At 40.6% G+C, this 27,647-nt stretch overlaps 3 protein-coding genes across 4 annotated transcripts in view; 1 reads left to right on the top strand and 2 right to left on the bottom strand.

Annotated features, from left to right (window-relative positions):
- The window catches only part of LOC122467268 (activity dependent neuroprotector homeobox), a 34,019-nt gene extending 31,819 nt beyond the window's left edge, over positions 1-2,200 (bottom strand). Inside the window, exon 1 of the mRNA XM_043553672.1 lies at positions 2,101-2,200. The gene's annotated coding sequence lies outside the window, so the exon portion shown is untranslated. The remainder of the gene's footprint in view (positions 1-2,100) is intronic.
- Positions 1,600-22,546, bottom strand: DPM1 (dolichyl-phosphate mannosyltransferase subunit 1, catalytic). Of its 2 annotated transcripts, XM_043553675.1 has the most exons (9): positions 22,069-22,546; positions 18,564-18,663; positions 12,641-12,674; positions 10,273-10,349; positions 10,162-10,187; positions 8,143-8,238; positions 4,786-4,854; positions 3,179-3,293; positions 1,600-2,308 (listed from the first exon to the last, which is right to left on the bottom strand). In XM_043553675.1, exons 1-9 carry the CDS (start codon positions 22,227-22,229, stop codon positions 2,204-2,206), a joined length of 783 nt encoding a protein of 260 aa, XP_043409610.1. In that variant the 5' UTR covers positions 22,230-22,546; the 3' UTR covers positions 1,600-2,203. The 2 variants fall into 2 exon arrangements, with proteins under 2 accessions (XP_043409610.1, XP_043409611.1); XM_043553676.1 differs by lacking the exons at positions 1,600-2,308; positions 3,179-3,293; positions 4,786-4,854 and adding an exon at positions 7,066-7,195 and having other exon boundaries at positions 22,069-22,255.
- On the top strand, positions 22,519-24,832 carry MOCS3 (molybdenum cofactor synthesis 3). The gene has a single exon (XM_043553674.1). The coding sequence runs from the start codon at positions 22,519-22,521 to the stop codon at positions 23,926-23,928; it is 1,410 nt and encodes a 469-aa protein (XP_043409609.1). The 3' UTR covers positions 23,929-24,832.
- Positions 24,833-27,647: the final 2,815 nt, after the last annotated feature.

Below are 27,647 nucleotides of genomic sequence, written 5' to 3'. Positions count from 1 at the left end.
TCTTAAGGTCTGCTCTGTAAGTATGTTGATCTTGGGCTGTTTCTCTAAATTTCAAGTTAAAATAGTTTCAAACCATACCTAACATCTCAAAAGATTCTCACGTAATTCAAAATAGTACAAATTGTGGTTATATATAGCTCAATGTCGAAGACTTCAGTTAGCGGGCTTAAACAAGCCACTTCATCCAACCCCATCTCTGAAATTGTAATAAAATATATCTTTAGAAGCCCAATCAATGTTTCAAGGGAAAACAATAGCTGGAAAAGTTAAAAAAAAAAAAAGAAAAAAAAGGGGGGGGGCGGGGGAGGGGCGCCAAAGCATCTGATTTAGAGAAACAAAGATGAAAAACCTAATTACATGTTGCAGAATACAGGCAAAAGCTACCATGAAATAAGCAAAATAATTTTATCCCAAGTTTAGTTTTTCTTAGATATACTTAGATTTCATACAGTGATAATACAGATACAAAGGGAAAACATCTGGATTTCGTCCTTGGCCTAATTTACAAAGTAAAAAGAGATGCTAGATTGACATGTAAATGTTTAAGAATATTTTAGTGCTCATCATATTTACTAAAAAAAATGCATCTAAATAGTCCAGATTTTCTAAATAACTTCTAAGTAATGAAAAGTCTTCATTGCTCAAATACTTTCTTTACTATAAACTCCAATAGTGACAGTGTTGTAATGACTGTGGGTGTAAGAACCAAAAAGATTAAAAAGGCAAAAGATAGCTATCTACTCTAGTGAGTTCTGAGGTAGTTACTTCATCTCTGCTCCACAGACCTGACAATAAAAACTCTGGGTTTAGATGAAGTAGAAGAGATTCTAAACATTCAACCACAACCGGCAAGTACGGTGTTTCATTAGCTTAAAACTAATTTTACATCCAACAGTGATGAACTTTCTAGTTGTTATTAACGACGAAGAGACGTCACTTCCCCAAGGGAGGTGGGTCTGTAGTGTGCTGGCTGGCTACATAGCTCCGTGTAAAAGGGAAACAGAATGGTAGAGGCCCTATTGGAATGTGTCCTATGGATTCAGTTATGGGAATAGGTAATGTTCAAAATGACACCAAAGGTTTTATGTCCTGGTATTAATTTCTGGTAGTATCTGTTAGAAATGCAATGGAAAAATCAGACTTTGAGTTTCTTTAGCAGCCAAATTAAGCCAGGAAAATGTAATTAGGAATACAGTTCAATAAATATGCTTGTTAAATAACTTAGAGATGTCTCTTATCTGCAAGTCAAATCGTTTCTAAGCTTATTTGCTCAAAGTATGACTTCCTGCAAACTTAAAAGATACTGTATGTTCCATAAGCTATACTACAGTTAGAAATTTCGTGTTTTTGAAACACCCAGGTTAGACAAGATAGGTACACAGAACATTCGTGCTGGCTTTCAGGAACAACTTAGCCTGCAATTTACCTGGCAGAACACTTACAGCTTAGTAAGAGTAAGATGTTTAAAAAGTGCTATAGCAGCTAAGTCTTAAAAGTCATTAAAATATCGATACCTTAATATGTCATCAGTATTCTTTTCTTACTGATAGAAGCTACTGCTCAGGATAGGGGAGGAAAAAACTATGCCATCAACTGATGTCAAGTTTCCAATTCACAGTATGTATTTTAAATAGACTTGCTTTGACAGATGTAATGCTTCATCAACACAACAGCTACAAAGGGCCAAATTCTAAAATTGTGATCTGGATATATTATTTTATCTAAGAAATTTGAGATACATTTTTTAAGAAGGGGCAGATGTGTCTACTTGTTCATTCATACAGAAACAGCCATATATATTTCATGAATAAAATTAACATTTTTCTTACTTCTGACACTATTACAAAGAGCTATGAATCCAGTTTTTATATATTTCAAAATCTTCCCCATGTAAGAAATTCTGCACTCATATTCTAATGAAAGCAATATTTTCTGGGATAAAAAAAAAAAAAAAAAAAAAACAACCAAATACATTTATTTACAAGTCTTAATACAGCAAAATGCAAGTGAAAATTGAGAACACTGCTCGTTTTTCTAATTTAATTTGACATATAAAATGTAGTTTCCTCAGAAAAAAGATTTGTATGAAATTTACCTTACCTTATGATTTATGCTCTAAGAGTACATTTTATAAAAATCAGCAACCAGGCTTCTTTTATGTTTAAATGAATCAACATGATAAGTATAATGAATAACTTTCTTTTTATGTAGTAGCAAAAAGAGTCAATAATCCTTTCAAGAAAGAGACTATTTCATTTCCTCCCAACTTGGATTCACCGTAAACACGATCCACAAATGATATTGGAACCTAGTTAAAAAAAATATATATGATAAGTCAGCCTTCAAAAATATTAGAAAGGAAGTATAGCAGGCATACACCAATACAATACAAATAAAATTTAACTTCTGATAGCCAAGTCCTTCAAGTAAGTTCACAATTAGAGGATTCTTACAGCAATTGTGTGTACCTCCAAATCTTTAAACATTTCATTATGTAAAAATCGGTCATATGAACCAAATCTACAACTGTCTGAAAGCACTGATCCTGAATATTAAGCTGGTTTACCAAAGTTTCAGCCTGTACTTCAAGAAAAATTGATACTCCAAAAGTACAATTTTTCAGTAGTCCATTAAATTTATCTGTCACTATTTTAGTGTTAAGTTAAAAATCTTGGAACTTCCACACGAGAAATGGCAATCTAGTTAGCTATTTTCTTGCTATGAATACAAACATTAGTGTTAAGTGAGGAGAGCCTTCCCTGAGAGCTCACTAGCTGGCTGGAAATATTCCTGTCCTTTTCATTTACTCCTAGGAAATGGCAAAAGGATTCATCATTAGGGTGGCTCCTGGCAACGGCAAGAAGAAAAGGAGCAAAGACACTCATCCCACAAGGCTGGGTGACCAGAAGAAAGGGCAAAATGAATAAGGTACCAGTAGCTTTTAATCCCTTAAAAGAGAATGCTGCCTTCTATTAAGGTTTTACATCTTAGGTCAAATGTAGGTAGTAATTTGGAAGTGAAATGAATTTTCATCCTTTAGTGCACGGACATTCTAAACAACTGGAAGCTTTCCACATTTATTCAGTAGTTGTGCAAGTTAAACTTTTTATTATAAAAAGTCTAAACCTATTGTTCCTTTACAAGGAATACAGTGGACTATTTACCATCAGTTGCCTACCTCGCCAATAGTATAATTCAACTGCCTTGCCCGAACAATCATCTCCATCTGGAAGACATAGCCTTTGGAAACACATTTTTCTATTAATTTCTGTAGGACTTCTTTTCGGTATAACCTGTGAGAAATTAAAATATATATGAACACCTAGGTAAATACACTTGCCTACATGTAACCTGATCTTTGGAAAGTTCACTGGTATTTATAAAACCTAAAACTTTCACTAGCCATCTGTATGCAGAAAAGTGGTCACAGCTGATGATTAGGACACTTGTCCTGAACCGGAATGGTCATGAAATATTTGGTAAATAATTCAGAATAATTTTGAAAATGAATTCTTAGTGTCTTTTAAGGAAGTTATAAAAATAGGGTAAAGTGAATCACTTGAAGCAGAACCACCCACTGTTTTTAGTTTTTAAATTTTCTTAAAATTTATTTTTCAGGTTGAACAAAGGGAAACTGTTCCAAATATTGCAACAATAGAGTTGACAGATGATGATGAATCCACAATATAAAGCAGAACACACTCACTAACTAACAGGTGTTTCCTCACAAATGCCTATGACCAGTTTCTATTTCCCAAGATCTACTAAATAAATTCCCTGGGATAAACTGAAGTACCTCTAGGGGACTTAAGGGAGAGTTCCTGAAGAAAGTGACTGGGTTCACCCACAGGACTTCTTAGCTCCTCTGTCTTACTCTGTAAATTTGATGGGATCTGTTTGGCCTGCAGCCCATCTAAAGTTGGGCTGGACATCTGTCCATTATACATAGCTAACTGTGACCTTAATTGGTAATAGCTGTATCTTACCAGGACTGCCTCAATCCTGTGATGCCTAAGTTCCTGTCTTAACCTAGCTTAACCTAGAGTGTCAATACTAAAAAAACAAACAAACAAAAAAGAATCAACGTTTAATGAAAAAGAACAAGTATCAAGTAATATAAATTATCAACTAATGCATGAGGTTTAGGCCTTAAAGTAGAGGAACAGACATCTTCTAGCTTCAGAGACAAAAAAGTGGCAGTCTTTAGTCATTTGGCATGGTCATACGAAACAGTTCATCTACTATAGCAGTTCAAAAATTAAAAACATACCCCCCCCCAAAACAAACAAAAATTACCCCTTCCCAACCTGGCAGGAGGCTTTATTCCAATTAAACAAGGCTTGCTTTTTAATTGAAAGCATATGGAGAACAAGGTAACTGAAGTCTTTAAACTTTTCTGTGGACTGTGCCATAAATAGTCATATAAATTGCAGAAAACTGCTGGTAGACGTGTTCTTTGGAGCACATCACCAGTGACAGCCATGTTCTGAATAAGCAGTTGAGTAACCACCTTGGTTGGCCCTCTGGGGCCCCCAAGGGGCTGAGCACCAGTGAGAATGTTAACAAACACACTAACCTAAGCCCTGCCTTGGATGCTCTTTAGAAAGTACACATTTTTCCTTAAGAAGATGCTTGGGCCTCATTAGCAACTCTGAAGGAACTTCAGTCGGCCTTTGTGTGTTCCAGAGGAAAAATGGGGTAGAAATGAAAAGCATTTCCTAAATAAGCCACTGTATAGCAAGAAAGTTTATATAGAAAATATAAAATTACAAGTTTTTACTGTACCTGAAACTTCCTGTTAAATCAGATGCTCCTGGTCTGAGCAAAATCTGAGTTATAAAATTGGCCCCACGGCTGTTAAATAAAACAATCAGATTTTCTTTATAAAATACATTTTTTAAACAAGAGAAACACACCTGAGATCAGAGTGCTAAAATTGCTACACAAATTTCATAAATACAACTGTTTCACAAAAATGTCAATTTTATAGGGGTGCCTGGGTGGCTCAATCAGTTAAGCATCTGACTTGAGCTCAGGTCATGATCTCATGGTTCATGAGCCCCACATCGGGCTCTCTGCTCTCAGTGCAAAGCCTGCTTCGGATCCTGTCTCCCTCTCTCTCTGCCCCTACCCCACTCATGCCCTCTCTTTCAAAAATAAACATTTAAAAAAATGTTAATTTTATAAAAAAGTTTAGTCAGTAAAAGATTTGACATTCTCATTTTTCAGAAAATGGGGACTTTTATTCTCAAATGTGACATGTAGAGGGGACCTATAAAACACTCATTCTTATAAATTTTAGGTAAGAAAGGTAACATTTTAAATTCAACTTGCCTATTTGCCAACAGCCATTATTTAGAATTATGAGCATCTCTCAGAGAGCAAAAGGGATCAGGGATTTGGAGTATCCTTTTCAGATTCTAATCAGCAACAAGGGATTGTGGATTTCAAGTAATGCAACAGGTCAGTCTGCATAAATATGGCTTTTTTTTTTTTTTTTTTTTTTTAAAGAAAGTATACAAGTGGGAAAGGGTTTTGGTTTTTGGCAATCTGTGGAAATTGAACAAAGGTTCATTCTGAGACTGTGTCAGTCTCCTTGGGCCACTATAACTAAATACTGCAGACTGGGTGGCTTATATTCATTTCTCACAGTTCTGAAGGCTGGGAAGTCCAAGATCAAGGTGCAGCAGACTTGGTTCCTGAGAAGGACCCTCTTCCTAGCTTAAATGGCTGCCTTCATGCTATGTGCTGAGGGGAGGAGGCCAAGAGAAGCCAATCTCTCTGGTCTCTTCTTGAAAGGGCACTAATCCTACCATGAGTGCCCCATGGTCACTATATTTAAATTACCTCCCAAAGGCCCCACCTCCAAATACTAATGCTTTGGGGGTAAGGTACTTTAACACATGAATTTTAGCAAAGACATCCAGTCTACAACAATGACAGGATGTGTGCTTCCAACACAACCAAGTATCAGTTTCAAGCTATTACTAATAGCTATTATTAACATTTCAAAAAGACTTTACTTGCCCTTGGAAAAAGTGACTTTTTTATTGCAGCTATTTTTAGTAAACTCCGATTCAGAAAAAAAAGTTTTCCGGGGCAAACTGGAAAGAACAGTTTCTCTCCAAAGCCAAGGTAACTAACTACCAAGGCCCTCCCTCGGAAAGATTATTTTTATACAAATAACATGATTAGTCATATAGCTGGGATAATGGCTAATTTCAAAAACATTTTCCCTTTCAAGATGCTTCTAATAGATAACAAAAAAATTCTAGGACACAGTTTACCTCCCCAAGATGGGTTTAATCAAAGGAAAGCATGCGTATATGTTTATGTGTGTATGTATACGTATGTATTTGCAGCTCTGTTCAAGCTAATGTATTTTTTTTTTAATGTTTATTTATTTATTTTTGAGAGAGGGAGAGAGAGAGAGCATGCACATGCAAGAGTGAGCACACGAGTAGGGGAGGGCAGAAAGAGAGGGAGAGTCCTAAGCAGGTTCTGAGCTGTCAGCGCAGAGCCTGACATGGGGCTTGGACTCCCAAAGTGAGATCATGACCTGAGCCAAAATCAGGCATTGCCGCTTAAATGACTGAGCCACCAGGGTGCCGGTCAAGATAATGTATTTTTAAATGGGGGTTTGTTTTTAAAATATGCAGCAAGGGTGAGACAGACTTGGATTCTAATTCTAATTCTGGATCACACAAATGAGACCTTGGGCAAGTGATTACATAATCTTTCTCAGGAGTTTATATACTAAGTCAGTGCAGACATTAACAAGTGATGACAAACACAACTCAATATAACTTAATGATCCAACTAAAAGCTGTAAATTGTATCTGATCGGGATTCCCTTATTTTAAATAAGAGTTCTGATGACCAAATTCAGAGGGGTCTGAGAGAGAGATCACTCATCTGTTGTTCTGAATGTTGGTTGTACAACAGAATCATCTGGAGAGCCTGTGGAAAATACTGATGGTTTTGCCCCACCTGTGGTGATCCATTCAAATGGTGTATATAGTGTGTGTGTGTGTGCACGGGAGAGAAAGAGCGAACAGGAAAAAGTAGTGTAGGATTTTTTCTCTGCTTTATCCAACCCCTTCATTTCACTGAAGGCTGAGGGTCCTACAGGTCTTAAACGACTTGCCCAAGGTTCCACATTTAAGAAGCAGAACGGAGATGAACTCAACAGAATCTTCAATAGGGATGAAAAGGGTGATAAAAAACACTAACATTAGTAAGAATTTGTATAAAATTATGTCGTCATGTGTAACATAGTAAGCTGGATAGATCCTTTATGGATTAAAATGGACCTCATCTTCCTAATAAGCACAAAAAAATGATGTAGATTAAATATGCTCACAAATTCCTTGTGGATGAAGACCAGTAAGAAGTGGATTCTCCTTCCTCACCACTTGATTATGGGCTTGCTTTGACCAAAAAAGAATGCTGTTAGCTCCAGAGTCTAGGACTAGGAGGCCTTGCTGCTGCAGCCTTAGGATGCCATGTGAAGACACTGGCCAAGCTTTCCAGAAGGTGCAGTAGTGAGATGCCCCAGACAACAACCAGCCCCAACGACTGGATACAGGAATGAGGCCATCTTGGATCTTTCAGCCTACCTGACCCTGACCTTCCAGCTGAAGAAGCTGCAAGAATGAGCCCAGGTGAAGCTAGCAGGGGAACCATCAACCAAGTCACAGAATGAGGAGAAATAGTTGTTTTAAATCACTCAGCTTTGACACAGTTTGTTATACAGTGATAGAAAACTGAAACAGCATGTTTCATTTCCATTTTATGATGAGGGAAGTAAGGCTAGAAAAGGTACAATATGCTATGTGACACAGGGATTAAATGACACAATCAGGATTTTAACCCAGGTCTGACTCCAAAGCCTCACTACTTTTGTTGCTTAGTAATAGCTGATCATGAAGTGTCTCATTTATTTGAAATGATTACATACATTTGAGATGACTATATATATACACATATACATACGTACATACATACATACATACATATATATGAGGTTAACAATCTGGTCCCAGAAATCCCAAGGCACCATGGTGATTTAACCCAAATACCTGTTACAAACATATGTCCAGTTACACTAAACAAGAGACAAACCATAGCACATGTCTATACCTGATTATTTTTCTTTTCAAATCCCAGCCATATACACCTCCACTTCCTTTGTAGCGAGTTCCAGAGACAATGTCAAAATTACCCTCCTTCTGCTTCCTATAGAAAAAATCAGTTGTCAATTAGAAAAAGCTATTGAGCTTTCAATAGTTATTTTCATGAGTTATACAAAAAGAACTTTTAAGACTTGCACAGGAAATATAATGCCAAGAAAACATGAACTATACCACTAAGAAATCTTTTGATGTAATATTTTCAATTCTGATTTTTTTCCCCTTTGTTAACTTCTAAAACTAAAAAAATAGTACTTGCTGATTGTACCATGTGAAACCATCCTAAGATGTAATGTCCCTCCTTTCTGTTCTCGGCCCCATGAAGTAAACAGTGCTAAAACAGTCTGGTAACCCTCCAGACCTTTCTCTTTGCAGAAAGATAGACACACGGAACTCCAGGCTTTCTGGTTGCTTTAACAAAGCTGGAACCCAAAAAAGTACATTTTGCAACTGCCTTGTGTCCATTAACAACATACATAATGGAACCATGGACATCCCTATAGGTCAACAGAGAATTTCCCCATTTTTTCCAATAGCTGCAAAAATGTCCCACAGAACACTGAACCCACATACTTATATGGTTGTTTTCATGGTGGGTTTCCCCACCCCCAACAACACAACCACAATGAAGTGTGCCAATGTTTTTATAAATGTACATCCTGGTGCTTAGACGACCCAAAGTGGAACATAACAGATTTGCTAAAATAAAGCTTAGGAGTATCTCTAACAGGTATCACCAGAAATTACTTTCCAAAAAGGTTGTAGCAACTCCCATTTCTCCGGCAATATTTGTGTGTCCATTTCCCACCATCTTATTGGCACTAGATGTGCTGCTCTTTAAGTTTGTAATTATGACGAACTAACGGGTAACAAAATACTACCACAGTTATTTCAATTGCATTTCCCTGACAACATGCCAGGGTATCTTCTCTTGGGTTTATCAGCCATTGGGCTTTCTTCTACATATGGCCTATTTCTGTCTTTCACAAATTTTCTATTCCCCTGATTTCATTTCCGTCACAGGTCAAAGGGGCTTTTGGGTATTAAACATATAAGCAGACAGGGTATCTCTGAAGGGACTTTATGCAGAGATCAAAGGATGAGAATAGTTGGCTATGAAAGAGGAGGGGCCAGATCACACAGCAGTTTGAAGGGCAAAGAAAAGAGCCTGAAGTGATCTAAACAGGGGAGCAACGTTACCTAATTTTGTTTTAGTATATTCAGCTTACACTGAGCACAGCTTCCACATTCTTATTCTAAGAGGTTTCATGTTGTTTTGGATTTTCTAAGAATACAACTATACTACCTGCAAATAAATACAAGTTTGTATCCTTTATCAATATTTATACTACATGCTTGTTAATATATCACTTAAAATATCCATGTGTAATAACAGCTGGTATGCCTAACTTGATGCATTTATTAATGATTCAACATTTCACCAATTAGTAAGATGTTTGTGTTAGGACTGGATTTTCTTCATCAAGTTTAAGTGGTTTCCTTTTCTTTCTACTTTCAAGTTTTCATTAGAGGTGACCCAGGAAGTTTATCAAATACCTTTTAGCATCTACAGACTCAATCATGCTTTGTTAATGTGATAAATTATGTTGATGAATTCCTGATGATGATCCATCCTGGCATTCTTGGAATAAACCCTATTTGTTCATGGTATTTCACCCTTACAATGCAGGGCTTAATTCCATTTAACAAAGTCACCTTCCATCTTTTCCCATATTCTGGAAGAATTTAGATAACAAAGGAATTATCTGTTGCTTAGTTCCTAAAATATATCAGTCACATATCTATAGTCAAGAGCCTCAAATCTATATGTTGGTGTCCATTTTGACAGCAAACAAAATAGCATGTCCGTTTTTAATTAGTAAAGAATGAAAAAAATGAAAAGAAGTCCAAAATCAACATAAGATAAATGATTTGAAATAGAATTTTTTCAAATATTAGAAATACCTACCTAATGAATTCAGGAATAAATTTTGGCTGAAATTAAAAAAAAAACAAACATGAAGTCAGTAAAACAGGCTTAACCTATCATGAATAGCTAACAAAAAAAGATACCACTTACATGGTGTGAGAGATCAGCGTCCATAATTATTATGTAGTTTCCTGTGGCATGTTTCATTCCATGAATATATGCAGTTCCTAAAAACAAAAACATATCCATTAAAGAAAATCACCAGAAATGCTTAAGTATACTCGTGAACAGGCGAGAAATTAAATTAAGCATCTGAAAAGCATACAGCAGTTCTCCAGAGGTAAAACTAAACTACCGTTAAATCCTATTTATTCAAAATAAAAAACATCTCTTGAGTCCGTTCTTTCATCTCCAACTTCACCTTAGTCCCAGACACCATCTTCTGATGCTTGGATCCTGGCCTGGCGAGTATTGCCCTGCCTCTGCTCTTCCCCATCACTCCTGTCCCATCTTCATAAAAGCTACCCAGTCAATGTCTTCTACGCTGTAAGCCTAATACACTAGAGCCCTGGTCTGGTGTCTGGGATCAAAGGCACAACCAGGAATTATTTAGCCACCCTCATGCCTAAAAGTTCCCTAGGGACCTGGCAAGTAAGGGTAAATTGGGATTTGAGGATTCCTGCATTCTCCAGGTCCAAGCCACCACAGTATCTTCTTAGTAAGGGCAAAGTCTTCTAAATATTTATGAGAGTGAGTGAGTGAGCGAGCGACCGAGCGAGCGAGCGAGCACGGGAGTAGGGGAGGGACAGAGAGAGGACAGAGGATCGACAGAGGATCTGAAGCAGGCTCTGTGCTGAGAGCAGAGAGCCCAACACGAGGCTGGAACTCATGAACCATGAGATTATGACCTGAACTGAAGCCAGACGTTTAACCAACTGAGCCACCCAGGTGCCCCAAGGCCGAACTCAGTTCTAACTTCCTTTGCTCAAAAGTCACCATCACAGCTTTCTGGATTTCTACTGACTGGTTAGTAATTCCTGGTTGCTTTCACAGCAGTTTCCAGATTACTTCAATCCCAAAGAACTTCTGGGTTCAGATATTCAGATACTTTATGATGCCAGAGAACTAAGGGTCTTCAGGACAGCAAGTACTCGATTTTTAAGAACTGTGCTTCCAGGGCACCTGGGTGTCTCAGACGGTTAGGCATCCAACTTTGGCTCAGGTCATGATCTCACAGTGCCTGAGTTTGACCCCCAAGGGATCTGTGTTGACAGCTCAGAGCCTGGAGCCTGCTTCGGATTCTGTGTCTACCTCTCTCTCTGCCCCTCCCCTGCTTGTGTTCTCTTGTTCTCTAAAATAAATCAAATAAACACTAAAAAACAAAAAAGAACTGTGCTTCCTCCATGCTCTCTCAAGTTTTTAATAAAATTATTATTTTCCCAATATAAGCAACTATAACCAAAAGAAAAGAAATAAAGGCATTCAGATATTCATCTCGGAAGGACCAAGTTCATCTGAGATTTTCTATAACCTCCTATAATTAAAAGCTGGAAAAGCTTTCTTTTTTAAAAACAAAGAGTAGGGGCGCCCGGGTGGCACAGTCGGTTAAGCGTCCGACTTCAGCCAGGTCACGATCTCGCGGTCTGTGAGTTCGAGCCCCGCGTCGGGCTCTGGGCTGATGGCTCAGAGCCTGGAGCCTGCTTCCGATTCTGTGTCTCCCTCTCTCTCTGCCCCTCCCCCGTTCATGCTCGCTCGCTCTCTCTCTCTCTCTCTCTCTCTCTCTCTGTCCCAAAAATAAATAAAAAAGTTGAAAAAAAAAAAAAAAACAAAAACAAAGAGTAACTGTTTACAACTTCTAAAAAAATACTCAAAGATTTAGAGCTAAAGTGGTGTGCTGGTCCCAACACATTTGCTCTCGGACCCCTTCTCTGTTCTACACTCCATGGAACTACAGTTCCCAAGGGCTCTTGTCAACTGGCTGCCAAATCGCTTTGGGAGACACCAGGGGATAGTTGCCAGGAGAGAAAAGGAAAAGTCGAAGTGTGTCCCCACTCTTACACTGCATCCCAGCACTGACTGGGTATCCCCATGGCTCCAGCTCCTGCCAGGTAGCCCCCACTCCATTATTCCAACCCCTTCTAAATAACCTGGGGTTCCTGGGCTCCAAAACCACCATCTCCTATTGTTGCTTCTTTTGAGGGGTGGTAGCAACCACTAGCTGTTACTAGTCTGAGTAGCTTCACAGTTCCATTTGGCTTCTCAGCATTCCTTCACCTGCGTAACCAGATTCTTCGTATTAAATTCCCTACATTGAAAGACTGACAGTGGTTTCTGCTTTCCCAACTGGGCTTTGACAGATAGAGACAACTCAAGTTAAACCATTTCAATGTCACTAAGAACATTAAAAACCATTACAGGAGGACACTGTATTTTGGCCCTGTTCCAAATTGGGAAAACACATACTGGATCACCTTACCAAGGCAAGGAGCAGGTACGAGGGATGAGAGTTTATACTTACCCAGTCCTAACTTTTTCTCACGTGGTCTTAGAAGCTACAAGAATAAGAAACAGCATTTTAACACACACACACGCACACAAAACTATTAAAAATTATTTTTTTATAGGTACTTACCCTTTTTAACAGAAACATAGTTCCATATGTTAGACCTTATATTAGACATTAAAGCAAAGTATACTTAACATTTTTTGCCAAAGTGAAAAAGTGCTTAGTATTTAATAACAAATCAAATAGTTTAACAGCTTGGAAAATTTCACTCCAACACTACAGGCCAAATTTTAAACATTTTTTTTTTCCTGGAGTTATCCACCAGAAAACAGTATGTAAACAATATATTATATCTATTACTTAGCATTTTGAACAACATCTACTGGTTCCTATCCCTAGGAAAACTGAGGATTTAACCCACTTATTCCATATCTTCTTGGAATATTTGATAGCCACATTTGTTTCCCCAATTCCTTTTGTCATTTTAATGATTTAGTTTTTAGTTCTTGATTTGTTTTCCTTTTTATTTTTCTCAATTACAAAAACACAGGCTTAAGATTACAAGTTAGACAATGTATGGTCATTCATTAGTTAATGGCATTCAGGTTGGTTCCAGGTATCTGCCACTACAAATATACCTACAACAAAGACACTTGTACATATATCCTTTTGTATAGGTCCTGTTTTCTTTTTTTTTAAATGTTTGTTTATTTTTGAGAGAGAGAGAGCGTGAGCAGGGGAGGGACAGAGAGAGGAGACACAAAATCTGAAGCAGGCTCCAGGCTCTGAGCTGTCGGCACAGAGCCCAAAGCGGGGCTCAAACTCACTAGCTGTGAGATCACGATCTGAGCCAAAGTCGGATGCTTAACCGACTGAGCCACCCAGGCGCCCCGTTTTCTTTTGTATATAAAGTTTATTTACTTATTTTGAGAAAGAGAGTGCACCAATGAATGGAAGCGCACCACTGAGTGAAAAGGGGTGGGGAAGGGGCAGAGAAAATCCCAAGTAGGCTCCATGCTATCAGCACTGAGCCCTAGGCAGGACTTGATCTCAGGAACCAGGAGATCATGACCTGAACAGAGATCAAGAGTCAGATGTTTAACTGACTGAGCCACCCAGGTGTCCCAAGGTCCAGTTATTTCTGCAATTAGCACCCTAAAAGTTGAATCACTGGCTGAAAGGGTATTTATACTCCTTTCTTTGAACTCCTTTTTTTTTTTTTTTTTCAACGTTTATTTATTTTTGGGACAGAGAGAGACAGAGCATGAACGGGGGAGGGTCAGAGAGAGAAAGGGAGACACAGAATCGGAAACAGGCTCCAGGCTCTGAGCCATCAGCCCAGAGCCTGACGCGGGGCTCGAACTCACAGACCGCGAGATCGTGACCTGGCTGAAGGTGGACGCTTAACCGACTGCGCCACCCAGGCGCCCCAACTCCTTTTATGATCTTAAATGCTGACATCACTCCATCAACTTATTCTGACTTTATCCTTGGATGACCTCATTACATTCTCTAATGCCACAATTACATGACTTTAGGGTTATATTCCTAAATATATACACATACATACATGTATATTTAATGTTTATTTTTGAGAGAGACAAAGCACATGCGGGGGAGGGGTAAGGCGAAAGGGGACAGAGGAGGATCCAGAGTGGGCTCTGTGCTGATAGGAGACAGCCCCATGTGGGGCTCGAACTCACAAACCACAAGACCATGACCTGAGCCAAAACCCAGACTTGGATGCTTAACCACCTGAGCCACCCAGGTGCCCCTAGGGTTATATTCCTAACAAAAAAAAATTGTATTTTTTCTTTCCTTACTGTTTCTTACAGGGCTCAAGTAGACTCACTACTGAGCCTATCTTGTCCCCTTCTGCATTTGCCAGTCTATAAGCAGGCTGCCTCAGACTGCAAATCTCTAAACAGTATTTTCAGTTCAATTCAACCAGGACAGATTGTAGTACTTTTTACTACATGCAAACTGCATGCAAGTCTTGGGGAGGAACAAAGATAAAATACACTTCTGCTTGATGAGCTCTTACAGGAGAACTAGACATTCAATCAATCATGTACAGTAATTAAAATTTACTGAACAGGGAGGGGCGCCTGGGTGGCTCAGTCAGTTAATTGTCCGACTTCAGCTCAGGTCATGATCTCATAGCTCGTGAGTTCGAGCCCCATGTCCAGCTCTGTGCTGACAGCTCAGAGCCTGGAGCCTGCTTCGGATTCTGTGTCTCCCTCTTTCTCTGCTCCTCCCCCACTCGTGCTCTGTCTCTCAAAAATAAATGAGCATTAAAAAAAAATAAAAGTTCACCTTAGATCTTCTATAATCCTATGTTTCTGCTAGAAAAGTCTTTTCTCAAGTGTTTATAAAACATAAACCACGCTGCATATGAAAGAATGCTGTGCTACAGTTAAAAGAATGAGAAAATTAGTAATAAAAGATCTCCAAGCTCTAATTACAAATCAACAGAATAATGCAGGAAGATTACATCTACGTTAAAAAAACAAAAGCACCACCTTACCCAGTTCTCCACATGTAGACCCATGCGCACACATGCACAAAGGTCTGAGGCCACCCCCACCAAACTGCTGACAGAGGACTCCCCTGGGGAAGGGACTAGGAGGTTCATAAACAGCAACTTCAGTTTTATCAGTAACTTTTTCATTTGACAACAATGTAGTTTTTCTTTCCTTAGGTAATAAAAGTTCACACTGTTTCATTTAGTGTGCTGTACTTTCAAATCCTTAATTCCACCCCCTTCCTTTTCTGCCCCCTCACATCAGTGAGGATGGCTCAAAGCAGTAAAGGGCACAACAGAGCTTATCTCACAGCCATCAGGACAAGTGTGAACTCACAGAAAGTACGTGTAGGAGTGCTGGGCACACACTCTGATGAATGCTCACCACAACTGCTTATAAGATACTTCATGTGACCCTACGATTTGGTAAAAAACTTATTTTCTAAAAAATTTTTACTATAGAAAATCTTGACATTTTAGAAAAACCAGGATCAACAGTATTTGAGTGGATTTTTTTTTTTTTTTTTTTTTTTACCATAATGAAAATAAATCTTCAGCTAAGAAAGGCTAATTGTAGTGGCGCCTGGGTGGCTCAGTCAGTTGGGCGTCCGATTTCGGCTCAGGTCATGATCTCACGGTTTGAGTTCGAGCCCCACATCAGGCTCTGTGTGCTGACAGCTGGAAGCCTGGAGCTGCTTCAGGTTCTGTGTCTCCTTCTCTCTCTGCCCCTCCCCCACTTGTGCTCTGTCTCTCTCTGTCTCTCTGTCTCTCTCTCGCGCGTGCGCGCTCTCAAAATAAACATAAAAAAAAAAGGCTAATAATTGTACTTTCCTCCTGTTTTGCAATTCCTTACTATCAATGAGGCTTCCTTTTTTTTTTTTCATTTTATTTTTTCCATTTTTGGCTGTTTATAGTTCTTATGAATTATGGTTTTGTACATCTCATTAGGATACTGATCTTTTTGTCAGAGGTAATATTTTGGTATTTTTAAGTAGTCAAACCTCTCAATCCTAGTTATATTTGATGTTTTAAAAGTAATGAACATGCATTACATCAGAACTTGTAAAAATACTAAACTATGGAATAATATACATGATATAATCTGACCTCAGGTTGGAGGCTGAAACAGATGATGTAAATCAAATGTCATCTAAGCACTCGACATAGAAAGGCTGAGCTCTCCACAACCTCAGCTCTCCCTGACCTATATAACCATCATTAACAGTTCAAGGTATGTGCTTCTACTTTTGTATGGTCCCACCTCTGCTATTTATTAGCTATATGCCATTGGAAGTGACCTAACCTCTTGGCTCAGTTTCTTCACATAGAGTTAAATAACAAACAAACTTCCTTCATTTCCTGAAACATTCATTCCAGCCAGTTTGAAAGACCAGCAAACAAAGCATCGTGCTTAATGTTTTGAGATATTGTAAAATAGCTTCAATAATAATCCTTCTCCATCTTCTCTCCCAAGTAAACTTGTGGCACTTGTCACTTAAAAGCAAGAAGGGCCATTTCTGGCATGGCCTGATATTGTTGAGGGGGAAAAAAGGGCAATTTTTCTAGTTTAAATGATTTGAAGATCATAAAATAACAAAGGAACTATAAGAAAATCGTAATAGTGAATGCAGTTTTTTTCTCATTATTTTGAATTTTATTGGTTGATGAGAAAAATGGAACTCTTTGAGGGCCATATTGTTTTAGCATTTGAAAAGGTCAATTTAGTAGACATACCCTAAGATCAATCAATTATACCTCAAGGCTGAAGTTCTATGGCAAAAGTATTCAAAATATCGTCAGGTTGATATTCCTGGCTTAAACAGAAGTGCCTAACTCAGAGTATTCTACATGTAACATGTGATTTAGTGGCTTTGGCCCAGAACTTGTAAAAGAAAAACTGGGGGACTGTGGCCAAAAAAACGAACCTAGCATCATAAGAAGTCACTGACAGAAGGCTGGAAATCTGTCAACTTTTAATCTCTTCCTGTACATCTGGAGGAGGATTGGAAGGGTGATAGATCTTTGAGTTGCCCAGATGTGATATGGAAAGAATAACTAGCATAGGAGAGATTTACTGTGTGTGTAAGAGGAACATGTTCCCCTTAAATGCTTCCCTTCCATCAACCAATGTCTCCTCCAACTTGTGCACCCTGCGACAGTTTTTTTTATAATGCTTAATTGCTATTTCTTAAGATGAAAATATCAACAAAGGTTCTCCAGGAGACCTCTTTCTTTATATCTATACCAATGGTTCTCTTTTGGGAGGAGTGGACAATTTTGCCCACAAGAGGTCATTTGATGATACTCAAAGACATTTTTGGTGGCCACACTAGGGAGACGGGCTGCTAATGGCATCTAGTGGGTGGAGTCCAGGGATGATGCTAAATGTCCTGTAACATACAGGACAGTCCCCCACATCTAAGGATTATTAGGTCCAAAATGTCAATTGTTCCAAGACTGAGAAACTCTGGTCCATACGAATTCTAAAATACCCAATGCTCAGAATGTGTTTAAATCTGGATTCAACTGTCTGCTTGGGCCCCAAAATTACCTAAAGTAGAGCTCACAAGTGTATTCAAACACTTATGAATAAAAACCATTATAAAAATAAACCAGTGGTCAAAAATAAAAATTATAGGGGCGGCTGAGTCAGTTAAGTGTCCAACTTTGGCTCATATCACAATCTCGAGCTTCCTGAGTTTGAGCCCTGCCTGTCAGGCTCTGTGCCATCAGGCTCTGTGCTGACAGCTTGGAGCCTGGAGCCTGCTTCAGATTCTCTCTGCCCCTCCCCTGCTCACACTCAGCCTCTCTCTATCCCTCAAAAATAAACATTAAAAAAAACATTTTAATAAAAAATAAAAATTATAAAGCCATTATAAAATGAATTCTACATCTAAGTTACTCCAGCAGAAAAACAACACCCTTTAAAGTACAGTGGGAAACTCTATAAAGTTCAAGACTCAGAGAGTCAATCTACTCCCAGATGATTGTTCTACAAAGAAAGATGCCAAGTGCTCTGACAAATAGAAAGATGCCAACTTCACATGGAAACGATCACGTTTCCCAGCTACAAGCTTTTATAGTTGCAAAAAAGGGGAGCAAGAAAGATCATGACACATATTACTAATTGCAATCCAGTTCCATTAATATTCCTGTCAATATCATGCTTTAATTTTGCCCCTCAAGAAAACTCATCTGCAGAGTAAGTTCTGAAAACAGACTTTATCCAAAGGCTCACTATTTTGCTGTAAAATTGCTACTGACCCAATTTACCAAAGACATGGAAAAACTCAAGCAAGATGTTCTTTTTCATTTCAGTTTCTAGAAAAAGATTGACTTTAAGTATTGTCATTTCTCATCTTTCCCCTACAAACACAACTAATGTGATAGAAGAATGTTCACATGACTTACAATTTTGTCTGACCCATAGATCTTCTCCAACTGTTCAGCAACATCCCTTGTTCCATCTGGGCTTCCATCATCTATGATTATAATTTCATAGCTGATTCCACTAAAATTAAAAAAAAAGTTTGTATTGCTTGCAGAGACAATACTCTCCAATTAAAAAATAACTTTAAAATTACTATTTCCTCACCAATATAAGTGGAAATTTATGTCATATTAATCACCAAAGAAAACTTCAATTACCAAATGAAACAAATGTCAAACATTTAGTACTTTATCTCCAAACTCGGCAGCCTATGGATAAAAACGTTACAATGAAGTCCTGAGATAAAAATAAATTCTCAAATCAAAAACACACTCTTTAGTTTAAAAACTCACAGCGATTACATATACATCCGTCCATTATATACCATAGAATATCATAAAACTTTACTTACCTACTTTGGAAATGGTATTATAGAACCTTAGCATCAAGTCTTAGTTATAAAAAATATTTCAAAAGTACATTTAAAAGATATCTCAAGGGGCGCCTGGATGGCTCAGTCAGTTGAGCGTCTGACTTCAGCTCAGGTGATGATTTTGCGGTTCATGAATTCGAGCCCCACGTCAGGCTCTGTGCTGACAGCTCAGAGACTGGAGCCTGCTTCAGATTCTGTGTCTTCCACTCTCTCTGCCCCTCCCCAGGCTGGCGCTTTGTCTCTGTCTCTCAAAAAAAAAAAAAAAAAAAAAAGCTTAAAAAAAAAAAGATATCTCAACTTGACTGAGTTGCTGAGTTAATATTCTTTTATTTATTTTTAATGTTCTATTTGAGAGAGACAGTGTGCATTGGGGCGGCGGGGGGGGGGTGGTGAAGCATAGAGAAGGGAAGACAGAATCCCAAGCAGACTCCAGGCACTCAGCATGGAGGCAGAGGCCCAAGCAGGCCTCTAACACACAAACCGCGAGATCATGACTTGAGCAGAAATCAAGAGTTGGCCACAACCCATTGAGCCACCTTAGACTGAATAGTCTTTTCAATTTAATCCCAAATAAATTTAAATAACATAATCAGGAACAAATAGGATTTCATTTCATCTGTTAAAAAACCCTCTTTAAAATGGTGACATAATCTTTACCCCACTATTTCAAATAGTTGTACCATTATCTCACGTCATTAGAAAGAGCACAGAAAATTACATAAGATTTTAATGTGCTTCAAAATTAAAATCTCTCTGCTGGCTCTCCATTAACTTTATGTTACAGTTTCTATTCTAAAAATAAGCCAACACAATACTTGGATGTACATGTGATCACTGCATCTTCCTCCACCCCCCTTTTGGATTTTTTTTCGGATAACTTTATTGGGAAACTTAAGGACAAAGTAAAGGAAGCACACCAAACTCCCACAACACTGTTTCCTCTTGGTTTTAATAAACATATGTAAGGAAATCAGCAAGAAAACATTCATTCTGTTAAAAGGCTTTCAAAAGTCAGCCCCAAAATCCAAAAAGAAGGGTAAAATCAGCCCATCTGTTAAGCCTTCTCCCCTAGGTGCTTTAGTACTTAACAAGCCAAAACCTGTTAAGATGTTGATTCCAGTTGATATGCTGAAAGAGATATACTTCATAAAGAAATGAAGTCATTCATAAGCAAATTATTCCTTTCTCTCATTTCAAAGTGCCCAGAACACCTGAGGGTAAGGGTAGTTTAAAGGAATCAAGCTAAACTCCCTTTAAGTAATCTGACCATATCTGAAAATAGTTGTTTCCTTCATTAAACATCACTCAGATTAAAGTAAAAAATATTTGAGAATCAGAAGACAAAATAAACAAGATCAACTATATTAAGATAATTTCTCTAATTTGCAAAGTGGTTGTAAAAACCAAAATAAAAAATAAAGAAAAAGATATGAGTACAAAAACTGCAAGGAGCCACGTACATTAAGACAGTTAGTTACAGGGCGCCTGGGTGGCTCAGTCGGTTTGCGTCTGATTCTTGATTTCGGCTTAGGTAATTTCATGATTCGTGAGTCTGAGCTCCACGTTGGGCTCTGTGCTGGCAGTGTGGGGCCTGCCTGGGATTCTCTCTCTCTCTCTCTCTCTCTCTCTCTCTCTCTCTCTCTCTCAAAATAAATAAAATAAATTTTTTTTAAAAAAAGCAGTATTTTTCACCAATTAGCATTTTCAAAAACGTTAAGTTTGATAAAGCTCAGGTTGGCTGGTTGGTAGGGAAACAGGCACTCTCCAAATAATGCTAGTCCTAAGGTGGTACGATCATTTTTTCTGCGAGCAATTTGTTGATTTTTATATTTTTGAAAGAGAGAGAGAGAGAGAGAGAGAGAGAGAGTGTGTAGGGGAGGGGCAGAGAGAGAGGGAGACAGAAGATCCAAAGTGGGCTCTGCACTGAGGGCAGGTATGGGGGTGGCAGTCACCAGCTGCGAGATCATGACCTGGGTTGAAGTCAGATGCCCAACCAACTGAGCCACCAGGAGCCCCTAAAGTTTTAGTTTTTTGTTGTTGTTGTTTTTTGAGAGAGAGCAAGGGTGACCATGCAAGCAGGAGAGGGAATAACTGTCCATTTTAAGCACATCAGTTGACCCAGTAATTCCATCCTGAAGACTTTATCCCCAGTACACTAGTAAAAGTATCAGCATGTTTGCTGTAACAGTCATTTAATAAAGGAGCATTCAGTGTGTGTCAAGCGCTCTTCTAAATGCTGGACAATATGGTGTGAACAAAGTACCTGTTTTCATTCGTAAAACAAAAGTCAAAAAAGAAAAACAAGAAAGCTCTAGAAATAATCTGTGTTCACGGAGATGACCTGGTTAAATTATAACACAGCCATATGGAAAGTTACTTAATTTTCGAAGTTTGTATGTGTTGATACAGAAAGATCTTCATCTATACGCGATCCCACTGGATCTAAAACAAGCTACTTCATACTGATACCAGGATCTTCCGAAATCTTAAAAACATTGTATAACACTTTCAAATTCAAACTCTAAAAGCCCCAGTTTCTAGCAACCACACCAAACATCCACTAGTGACCAACGAAGTTGCCCAGGCCAGCAGCAGCTCCCTAACCCACAGAGATCAAACCTCATGCTTACATAAGCACTCAGCACGGGGGCGGGAGTGAGCGTGCTCGGTTAGTCTCCCGGCTCCTGCCGCATCCTGACCACCCAGAAGTAGGAGTGAGGTCAAGCTTTCAACCTCGCTCCGACTGAAAAGGTGGACAACGCTACCAAGAAAAAGACAACCAGGGGCGTGGGGTGGGGTTGGGGGACAGAGGATGGGAGTGTACAATAAAAGGAACATCTCATAAAACCCAAGGGCAAGAATGAGAACCCGAGACACAGAATGAACCCCAGAAGTATCCGCCGCCTCTTTCTCGCAGGGTGGCCTTCTCCCCGAGGCTTCCCTCAAGAGCCGAAGGGAGGCCTGCAGGGACTCCTCGCGCAGCCAACTGCCGACACCCAGGCCGGCGAAGCCAGCTCATCTCATTCCTCAGGGAGGGCGGCAGGGCACGCTACCTCTCGGAGAAGCTTTTCACCAGCAGCCACACGATGAGCGGTAGGTTCTCGCGCTCGTTGTAAGTGGGCAAAAGCACCGAATACTTGTCCTGTCGCGGGACGCGCCCCTCCGGCTCCCGCCGAGACCTACGAAGGCTACCGCTCGCTTCCTCGGAGGCCATGGCGGAACTGCGCGAGACGCCGGAAACGGAATGACGTCACGTGGCGCGGGAAGGGGCGGGTCGGACCGTACCAAATTCGGGAAGAGGGAGACAGTCCATGTGGCCAGCTTCTAGTTCTCCTAAGGCTCTCCTCATGGTTACGTTGGAAATATCCAGGAACTATAAATCTTTAAACTTGAATCTTAGGGTTTCTTCAGCAAGTGCATGTCTAGTTTTCGCTTTTTTCCCCAGCTCCGTAAAATTATTTAGTTTATTCCAGTCGCTAGGAGACGGCAAGCCGGAAGCGGAAATGCTCTTCAGGACAACTTCCGGGAGGGGCGCCATGGCTTCCAGGGAGGAGGTACTCGCCTTGCAGGCTCAAGTTGCCCAGCGCGAGGAGGAGCTGAGTTTCCTGAAGCAGAAGCTGGCGGCGGCTATTTTGGCGGAGCAGGAGCCAGAGCGGCTGGTTTCGGTATCACCCCTGCCGCCGAAGGCCTCCCTGTCTCGAGATGAGATTTTGCGCTATAGCCGGCAGTTGGTGCTTCCTGAGCTGGGCGTGCAGGGACAGCTGCGCCTGGCCGCTGCATCGGTGCTAGTAGTGGGCTGCGGTGGGCTCGGCTGCCCACTGGCGCAGTACCTGGCAGCGGCCGGCGTAGGCCGCCTTGGCCTTGTGGACTACGACGTAGTAGAAATGAGCAACTTGGCCCGCCAGGTGCTGCATGGCGAGGCACTGGCCGGGCAGGCCAAGGTCTTTTCGGCCGCCGCCTCGCTGCGCCGCCTCAATTCGGCGGTGGAGTGCGTGCCTTATGCAGAGGCGCTTACGCCAGCCACGGCGCTAGACTTAGTCCGCCGCTATGACGTGGTGGCTGACTGCTCTGACAACGTGCCCACTCGCTACCTGGTTAATGACGCATGTGTGCTAGCCGGCCGGCCTCTCGTGTCAGCCAGCGCCCTGCGCTTTGAGGGCCAAATCACGGTCTACCACTATGACGGCGGGCCTTGCTACCGCTGCGTATTCCCTCAGCCACCTCCAGCGGAGACGGTGACCAACTGCGCGGATGGCGGGGTGCTCGGTGTCGTAACCGGGGTCCTGGGCTGCTTGCAGGCGCTGGAAGTGTTGAAGATCGCAGCAGGCCTGGGCCCGTCTTACAGCGGCAGCCTGTTGATCTTTGATGCGCTCAGAGGCCATTTTCGTTGTATTCAGCTTCGGGGCCGCAGGCCTGACTGTGCAGCTTGTGGGGAGCGGCCCACAGTGACTGCCCTGCAGGACTACGAAGCTTTCTGTGGCTCCTCAGCCACTGATAAGTGCCGCTCTCTGCGGTTGCTGAGCCCAGAGGAGCGAGTTTCGGTCACCGACTATAAGCGACTTCTGGATTCCGGCTCACCCCACCTGTTGCTGGACGTTAGGCCTCAAGTGGAGGTGGACATCTGTCGTTTGCCTCATGCCTTACACATCCCTTTGAAACGTTTGGAACGGAGGGATGCAGAGAGCCTGGAACTCTTAGGAGAAGCTATCCGGGAAGGGAAGCAGGGCACACAGGAAGGGGCAGCTTTCCCGGTTTATGTGATTTGCAAACTGGGCAATGACTCCCAGAAAGCCGTGAAGATCCTGCAGTCCTTGACAGCAGTCCAGGAGTTAGAATCTTACACAGTTCAAGATGTTGTGGGGGGCCTTATGGCGTGGGCTGCCAAAATCGATGGAACATTTCCGCAGTACTGAGGTGGATGGGAGAGTCTGACCTGAGGAAGATGGCTGTGTTACCCAAAAGATACATTTATTTGCATTTTTTTTCCAGGAATGTATGGAAGAGCCTGAATACCTCAACTCCTTTATATAAGGGGCTTTGTTGTCGTAATGTATTGGATGCTGTCATTTTCGGTTATATTACTGTTTCTGAGATCTGTCTTGTGTTTTTAGCACTCGGATGAGGTCTTGAACGTGTGAGTTATAATGTTAAGTGACAGGGTTTTGCGTTTTGATAGATCGTGTGTCCTTTTTTGTCCACCTCCCTCAATCAAAAAGTACTTTAAATCGTCCGTGTTGATGCTTGGAAAAATGTTGGAAACGTAGTTTTACTAAATTGATCACAGATGATATACTTAAGGTCAGTTTAATGTTTGCTAAGACAGTTTGGGTCTTTTTTCTACTTCAAAGGATAGACTATATTGCTACCGAAGTAAGTGTTTAAAAGGTAAATTGTTTTAATTATGTGGGGAAGGGTCATTCTATTAAACATTTCGGATCAATATCAAAGTGAGATATTTGTAGTTTAGCAGGATAAAACTTTGTAGTCTGTCAGTTTCTCTTACAAATTGATGATTTAGAAAAAACATTTCTTGTAGTGTTGTATACATGATATAGTGCGGTTTGGCTTGCTTTGATATCTTCAAGCTTAAGTCCCAACCTTCTGCCCTCCCCTGCCCTTTTTTCCTTATCCAACCTGTTATTTTTCTTTCTTGCTTTACCGGCCAAGGACCCCAAATACAATACTGAATTAAAGTGGAATAGTGAGCATTCTTATCTCCTTCACAATCAGGTGAAAAACTTGACTATTTGACCAGTATTACTTGTTATTGCTTTACCGGAGATTCCCTTTATCAGATTAAAGAATTTTCCTTCCGTGTATAGTTTGCTAAGCTTTGGTTGAATTCGTCAAGTGCTTTTTCTGCATTATTATGTGCTGCTTTTTTTCACTTCGGTTAATGCGGTAAACGACATTGATTCTTTTTATGGTGGCAAAACACACACACACACAACTTACCCCTCGATAACTTTCAGGCATACAATACAGTATTGTCAACCACATGCACACGCTGCGCAACAGATCCTGGAGCCCCCATCCCACGTGGCTGAAACACCCACCAAACAACTCCCCACTTCTCCCCTTCAATTTATTCTTTCTGCTTTGATTTAATCTATTTTATTCCAGGATTTTATGGCAGTACAAATTGTAGGTGCTTTTATGTTTACTTACTAAACAACATTTTCATGAGATGGAAGGTAGTCTGCTTAACTTCTAAATACGTACAAAATTAAAAGCAAAGATTTGGTGAGTATCTGGGGCAAATTGAGTACATGCCATGTCAAAAGAGCCTCCACTCTCCAGCTGATTGTTTCCTGCGAGTCTATAATTCTCAGAAATCACAGATGTGTGGCATCTTTGTATCTCTGGCTACAATATATATACATAGAATATATACAGTATGTATGCAAAGTTTATGTGGGCCAGACAAAACCCTCTGCAGGTCAGATTTACTCAGCAGTCCGCAATCTCTGATATAGACTCTTAGTTTATCATAAAAGGATGGTATTATTTACCAAATGCAAAATTAGGATAGCCCTTACTTTTTAACTGTGAAATATGGTAACCCACGTTACAGGAGCAGGTTTCTTGTGCTTTTTCCCCAAGGAGTTGTGGAAATGAATGACTGAGGCCAGGAGAAGAGAACAAAGATAGCAGGCCTGTGTCTCAGCTTCTTACTTCCAGGACAAAAGCTGCTTCTGATCCACATTAAACAATAAAGTGGACGTAGGAACTCTTTGATATTCTAAAGGGTGATGGCCTAAAGTTAAGCAGTTTTGGTAGTCCCTGCAAACTCGGTTGTCAATAGCACAGGTGATTCTAGCTGCTGACGTGGGCAAAGGGCTTATGAAAGTGAGATACGGTGCTTCTAAGTATCTGGGTGAGAGCCTGGGAGCTATTCATTCCAGGAGTGATGGCCAAAGCCATGCACAGAACTGATCTGAGACCACTTGCTGTGCAATGCTGCCCCATCTAGCACTAGGGGAAACTGCTTGACCTGGCCCCGCTACTCTCCCAGAAAGCCCAACACTTCAGCCACAGCTCAGGGCAGAAAGCAGAATCGGCTTTACATCGATTGCTCTTTTTTTTTTTTTTTTTTTTTAATCTTTATGTTTGAGAAAGAGAGACAGAGCATGAGCGGGGGAGGAGCAGAGAGAGAGAGAGAGAGGGAGGGAGGGAAGGAGGGAGACACAGAATCCGAAGCAGGCTCCAGGCTCTGAGCTGTCAGCACAGAGCCTGACACGGGGCTTGAACCCATGAACCGTGAGATCATGACCTGAGTCAAAGTTGGACGCTCAGCCAACTGAGCCACCCAGATGCCTCCATCGATTGTTCTTCTTAGCCTTCTGAGGTGTGTCTGTTAGAATAAATCCTAGTCACATGCCTATATCCTAGTGGCAAGAGCGGCTGGGAATGTGAGTTTTGACGTCTGCAATCAGATAGAACTCAATCTGGGTTTTTTGTTTTGAAAAGATGGGCTGTTGACATGACAGGTATCAGGTTACAGGATCCAGGTTACAGGATCCAGATTTTTTTATTCTTTGCAATTTTGTCTTCTGTGGGGATTGTGGCCAGTTTTTTAATATTCATATGGGATTTTAATTTGTAACTTTTTTCCTTTTCATTTAACACACATCAGGTGTACCAGTCACTACTCTAAACTCTGGGATAAAGAAGAACAAGAGATATCCTGTTTCAGAATTTACATGTAAATGGGGGGAGACCAATCAACATGTTGAGTGTCATAAACGAAATGAAACTGCTGTTTGGGGGTGGGGAAGGAAGAGCTATTTTGCATCATTAGCTCTTTGCAGAAGGGTCCACATGAAACCCAAACGTAAATGGTGATAATGAGCCATTTTGATTGGGGGAAACATCCCTGACCGGGAGAAAAACAAGTGGAAAGACCCTGAGGCAAATAAACTTGTCAAGTTCAAGAAACTGAAGAAGCAAGTGGGTTGTGAACAATTGAGAGTATAAGAAGGCAAGGTTTATGGAGATTGGGAACACATGAAGTACGTAGTAGACCAGAAGTTTGGTTTTTAGTCCAAGTAAAATAACAGCTTAACATTTATTGGGCACTTACACTGTGATTTGGAATTTGAACCCAGATGGTCTGGCTGAAGAGCAGGGCCCTAAGCAATATGCTATACTGCCCCTCAGTGAGAACTTTGTAACTTTCATGTTTCACTTTTGAAAAACAATCCATGCCCTGAGAGTCAGAAGGGAAGAGCTTGGATTTCAGACGCGGAAGAAATGGACTGGATGCCCTTGGCTTGCACACTTCTCTCTAGGGAAGGAAAGCCTGGAAATCCTCTGACACCAGTGGGTTACCTAGGTAATGTCTGGTTAGTAACGAGCCACTTTGGTCAAGGAAGTGGAGAAATAAGGTCTCAACATGAGTCACAGATGGTAAATAGAAGGGTTGCCAAGGAGGGGGGTCAAAAAAGGGCAGTAAGTCTCCGGAGAATGTTCCCATAGGAGAGGAACAACTTTTTTTCCCCCCAATGTTGTTTATTTTTAATTAGCTGCTCCCTCCCACAGCAGCAGAGGGGCCCCTCAGAGCCTGAGGTCAGGTATGTAGCCTAGCTTCTTCACCCAGGAGAAGATTTGTTTGTTTTTATAGGTTGTATCT

This window comes from Prionailurus bengalensis, chromosome A3, assembly GCF_016509475.1.
Source record: "Prionailurus bengalensis isolate Pbe53 chromosome A3, Fcat_Pben_1.1_paternal_pri, whole genome shotgun sequence".
Lineage (NCBI taxonomy): Eukaryota > Metazoa > Chordata > Mammalia > Carnivora > Felidae > Prionailurus > Prionailurus bengalensis.
This window is presented reverse-complemented; position numbering and strand designations above follow the sequence as displayed.

What these genes read in the sequence shown, in the direction of transcription:
- DPM1 (XM_043553675.1), bottom strand. Translation starts at nt 22,229, where the DNA reads ATGGCCTCCGAGGAAGCGAGCGGTAGCCTTCGTAGGTCTCGGCGGGAG. An exon ending in GTGAAAAGCTTCTCCGAGAG is followed by an intron (nt 18,664 to 22,068) that starts GTAGCGTGCCCT and finishes TTTTAATTTTAG; the next exon opens with TGGAATCAGCTATGAAATTA. An exon ending in TTGAAAAGAAAAATAATCAG is followed by an intron (nt 4,855 to 8,142) that starts GTATAGACATGT and finishes TTTATTTAACAG; the next exon opens with CCGTGGGGCCAATTTTATAA.
- MOCS3 (XM_043553674.1), top strand. Translation starts at nt 22,519, where the DNA reads ATGCTCTTCAGGACAACTTCCGGGAGGGGCGCCATGGCTTCCAGGGAG.